The 4,940-nt window shown below is 46.6% G+C and overlaps 1 protein-coding gene across 1 annotated transcript; it reads right to left on the reverse strand.

The window, feature by feature from the left end:
• Nucleotides 1–2,467: 2,467 nt before the first annotated feature.
• CHC_T00008234001 (hypothetical protein) lies at nt 2,468–4,188 on the reverse strand. Its single transcript, XM_005712339.1, has 3 exons — nt 3,452–4,188; nt 2,727–3,356; nt 2,468–2,603 (listed from the first exon to the last, which is right to left on the reverse strand). Exons 1-3 carry the CDS (start codon nt 4,186–4,188, stop codon nt 2,468–2,470), a joined length of 1,503 nt encoding a protein of 500 aa, XP_005712396.1.
• Nucleotides 4,189–4,940: the final 752 nt, after the last annotated feature.

Genomic DNA, 4,940 nt, shown 5'->3' on the forward strand with positions numbered 1-4,940 from the left:
GGATAATAAAATCGTCCAACCAGGCTTTGAGATTTTCCCGCATCTGATGGAATAACGGTTCAACTTTGCTCTGAAAGTTTGCCACTGAGTTTACAGCCCCTTGCTGGGTCCTCGTTGGTGAGTATATACCCTTGGGTGTGACCATACTGTGTGCGGCTTGGGAATTTGCGTCCAAGGGCAGCTGCCAGTATCCACTGACAAAGTCAACAGTAGCAAAGCAATCACTGTTTCGAAAGTCCACAACTTCCGAATCAATGTGCGGCATTGGCCAGGAAATGGGTTCCGTAGCAGCATTCACTGCTCTGAGGTCGACAGTCATGCGAAACCTCGCTCTGGAGTCCTTCGGTACGAGAAGCGGGGCTGCTGCCCAGGTAGCTGCATGGTTCTTGCGTACAAATCCCATTTTTTCGAGGGTGTCAATGTACCTGTTCAGAAAGTCGCGTTGGTCTGCCTTGTAGCGCCTAGTTTTAGCTATGACTGGTCGTGCTCCAAGCTTCAGTTTGACTTTCATGGGCTCTACCCTTGCTGGCGGTGATCTACCCAAACGAACACGAAAAATGTCTTGAAACTCAAAAACCAGGTCACGTAGTTGCTTCGCACCCTTCTCAGAGAGTCCGTTCTCCTGAGCTTCCTTGATCTTTGCTGATAGAGCATTCTGCACTTCCTCCTTTGTGTCTTCACCGAGATCAATATAAATGTCGTCATCGTCGGCGAATCCGTCATCTCCGTTTTGACTATGGAATATGCCGTCATCTCGCATGATCTTGGCAAGTGTTCCATTCTTCAAATCTTTACCCTTTGTAAGGATGTCTGGTACATTTACAATACCGTTGTGTTTGTCAGATGCGGCTTCAAGAATTGTCTTTGTGTCTAGGCCGAGCCCTTCCAAGACGGGACGTCCAATTAGGACATGTTCCGCTGGCTGGTCACTTACAGCCCACTCCACATTTCGGAGCAGCAAAGAAGCTCCATGTCGGATGCGCAACTCCACATCCGCTTTCACAGTCTTACAGCATGTGACTTTGGCGGTCCCTTTACTAGCTTGGGCCTGAACGGCCAGGGAGTACACGATTGGCTTGTCAAGTTGAGTGACAACTACGTGTGGGTTGCAAGCTTTCAGCTTGTCGAAGATATCAGGCGGCATCAGGTTGTCGTCAGAGCAGTTGTCTGCGAGTACCAAGGCGTGAATCGTTTCATTAAACTTGGCGGTAAACAAGGTTGAGTGATTGTCAATATCCTCTGCAGCCATTCGTTTCATGAACTTCGGCTTCTTCTTCCTTGCTGTATTCTGTTTGCGCCAGCTCTCAATCAACTTCTGCTTCAGAGCATCATTTCCTTTGCAAAGCGGGCAATCTTTGATGTAGTGTTCCTCGGTACAGTCAGGGTGCAGACACTTAGGAAGATGCTTGCGTTTACCCTTTTGGTACTGTGACGAGTCCCCAAACTTACCCTTGCCATATTCGATGGCTCCATCGCTCCTTCCAGTTTGGCTCCTTTGCATTTGACTCTTCCCTTTCGGTTTCTTATCTCGCTCATGAGAATGATTTCGTCGGTTGCTTGTTTTTTCGACAACATCCGCCAAACGGACAAGCTCGGATATGAAATAGCGAAAGTTCTTGCTACGCAGGCGTTTCGCATCCTGCTTCTCAAATTCGTCCTCAATCAAGTCTTTCAGCAGTTGTGGCTTGAGACGATCGAAGATATGGCCAATGGCGAGCTTTGGGCACTCGTGTGGGAAGTTTGAATATCCTGAAGCTTCGAGTGCTCGCTTGTAGTCCAGAAGTAGCGTATCGATACGTGCCTCAGCACCGGGAACAAACATTTTTATCTGAACGTTTTTGATACTCCGTTCCACATCAGACAACTCAATTTCTCCTGGCGGACGTTCACACTTGGCATTTACGCACTTCACAAGTTCATCTTCGGTAATGTCTTGGACACTAGGGCTATCGATGTAACCACGCTCTACGAACAACTCGAGCACATTGTGGTCCACGGTCGTCAGGTAGGAGGACAACTGTATATCCACACCGGGGTCACGATTCTTTTCCGCAACTTCCCTTTCGTAGTTCTCACGTGCCTTCCTAAAATTGATAAAGTCAAGCAGCGTGACGCACGTGAGTCTTGGGGCCTTTATAGTATCAACAATCGTTTGATTTTTCACAGGACCCCTCGTCGGAGACGGCTCATCTTCCAAAAGCGTCGAAGCCTCAATACGATGCTGAGACATCGTGCTTCTCTCAAAGTTTGATCCACAAATCTTCTTCGCGAAAGATATATCTGTAGCAACTTGTGGGGAAAAACAGAAAGAGAAGGTACCTCGCACAGACGGATAGACGCTCCCGTTGTCCGATGCCTTTATTTCCCTGGAGGCTACACAGCGCTCCGGGATTTATAGACCTCCATTACGAGGTACCCGCGCTACGAGCACACGCCTGAAAGGTCGTGCAGCGCTTAACATGAGCAATTAGGCATGAAGACGAAGAATTACATAGTTCCAATTTTCCCTTAGGTCATGACGGGCACTGCAATTAACTCTTCCAATTGTTATCCCGTACAAAGGTTGGATGCTATCAGCAAAAGACAGTAACACCTTCTGTGGCCTCTGTACAGTCGTAAGCGGTGTACGACTGTGCACAACTGTGTAACATCTAATTAATGCTCACGCACAAATTATGGTCCGAAGGGTCATCGATATCCATATCGATATGTACAGAAACGTGTACCACTTCCTTGAGTTGAATCTTCCAGGCGAATGATTACATATCTCACAACCGAAGCAACGCAGATTGCCGACATGTGGGACTTTGCCAGTCAGTATCTCTATAGGGGTGCGCCCTTCATTAGTTTGACCAGCTGTGACATTGCGAATAGATTTGGCTGTGCATACGGCCTCTCCCCAGAATTTATCTGGTAGACCAGCATGTGATAGCATGGAACGTGCCATTTCCATCAAAGTGCGATTGAGTCTCTCTGAGACACCATTTTGCTGCGGTTTATACGGTGCGGAGGACTCCCACTCTATTCCTTCTTTCTCAAGGTATTTTAACGTGCCTAGGTACTCTCCGCCATTATCAGAGTATATGAATTTGATTTGGCAGTCGTACTTCCGTTCAAATTTGGCTTGGAATGATTTGAAACATTCCAGTGCTTCCCCTTTAGTCGCTATAAGGAAAACATCCTTAAAAGAGGAGAAAGAATCACTAAACGTTATGAAGAATGACTTGCCGCCCAAACTTGGAGTCGGAAGTGGACCACACACATCAGTAAAAATCACTTCTCCCGATTTTGTCGCTGTATCCTTCCTGGCGTACAATGATAGTCGAGACTGTTTACCTTCCACACACGAACACAGGCTACATCATTCTAAGGAGTGTCTGTGAAAGATATTCCGGCCACTGCACCACGCTTTTTCATTTCTTTCAATATCCGAAGGTAAACATGACCAAACCTCCAATGCCAGAGCTCTTCTCCCACAGTGCTTCCCACTGCAATGTCTGCTGTTTCCTCTGTGACTATATATTTGAGAATATACAGACCATCTTCGAGTTGTGCAGTACAAATAAGTTCGTCTTTCATTGATATAGTGCAAAGTCCTTTACTGAATTGCGTTTCGTATCCATCTCGGTCAAGGGCCGAACAAGAAACCAGGTTGGTGTCCAGACCCGGGACGTACAGTACATTGTTGAGTCTCAGCGTCTTCCTATTGTCATCAAAACCCCCTGCGCTGATATAAACTGAGCCTTTCTGATTTGATTTGATACTGTTCCCATCACCAAGCGTGATTATTCTCGTCTGTGAATTCACAATCTTATCAAAAAGGATATGATCTGACATCATGTGGTTACTCGCACCGGAGTCAACCACGGCATACTTCTTTGAGGTTTTTCCTTCTCTAGAGAGAAGAGCCTTCTCCTTACTTCCAATGTCAAAGCTTTTCGTATTTACAGGAGCACTGTGCTCCTTTCTCGTCCAGTGCCTAGTCGTGCGTGCCCGACATTCGCGCTTGAAGTGGCCATATTTACCACATCCGTAACACTGGAGGTGAGCCTTGGTCTTTAAGGCTTTTTGGCTGATAGGTACATCGTTTTGTAGGACCCTTCCAAGATTTCTCCCGCAATTCAAAGAACTGTATTCTTGCAGCAGGCGTGCAGTTGCTTTCTCCCAAGAAAGATCCTTATCGGACATAGTCTGTAATGCTGTGATCACAGCTCCGTACGAAGAATCAGAGTTTCTCCCGAAACTAGCAAACAATATCGCTATTTGCATTGATTCGGTCACTGGACTTTCCATTACTTCTAGCTGATTAAAGATATTTTCAAAGCTGTCGACGTACTCAGACATGGTTTGAGATTTTTCTTGAAAGGACTGTTAGTAAAGCTCAGTCTGTAGCTGTACTCATGTCGCAGTGTTCTGCGTTGCATACCTCTCATGTAGCTTCTTGTACATTTGAAAGGGATTCTTCCTCTCCCCAGCCACAGTGCGCAGCGGCTTATCGCCGAGAGATTGGACCAATAAAGATTTCGCCTTCAATAACTTTGTCTTTTCATCAGGCGTCAGATCTTCTATTGCCACCCTGGCCAATTGATCGATATTCACCACTTCTAGAAGATCCCTCGACTCCAGCAAGGCTTCAAACCGCAAGGACCACAGTGTGAAGTCTTCGCCTCTCTTGGCATTGAATTTGTGAAGACGACGTGATACAAGCTCGTCATCCATCTTATCCCAGCGTAAAAGTTACGTGTACACTCTGTTGAGATCAAGTACCCCAACCCTCAATGAACGTTGGTTCCTTTTTCGCGATGCTACCACTCCTGAGACGAGAAGTGGTGTAGCTGGGGTTCTGTCTACCCTGTATTCTTTATTGGGTTGAGCGCGTTCTGCTTATATACTGTTTAGGTTTCGTGTAGCTCTACTACGGGAAAAGGGTGTTGATAGAG

Source organism: Chondrus crispus, genomic scaffold (genome assembly GCF_000350225.1).
Source record: "Chondrus crispus Stackhouse genomic scaffold, scaffold_97, whole genome shotgun sequence".
Classification (NCBI taxonomy): Eukaryota; Rhodophyta; class Florideophyceae; order Gigartinales; family Gigartinaceae; genus Chondrus; species Chondrus crispus.

Coding starts and splice junctions, on each gene's coding strand:
- CHC_T00008234001 (XM_005712339.1), bottom strand. CDS start 4,188: ATGTCCGATAAGGATCTTTCTTGGGAGAAAGCAACTGCACGCCTGCTG. Junction 3,357..3,451: donor GAAGAGCTCTGGCATTGGAG/GTTTGGTCATGT, acceptor AGAATGATGTAG/CCTGTGTTCGTGTGTGGAAG. Junction 2,604..2,726: donor AGATTCAACTCAAGGAAGTG/GTACACGTTTCT, acceptor GACTGTACAGAG/GCCACAGAAGGTGTTACTGT.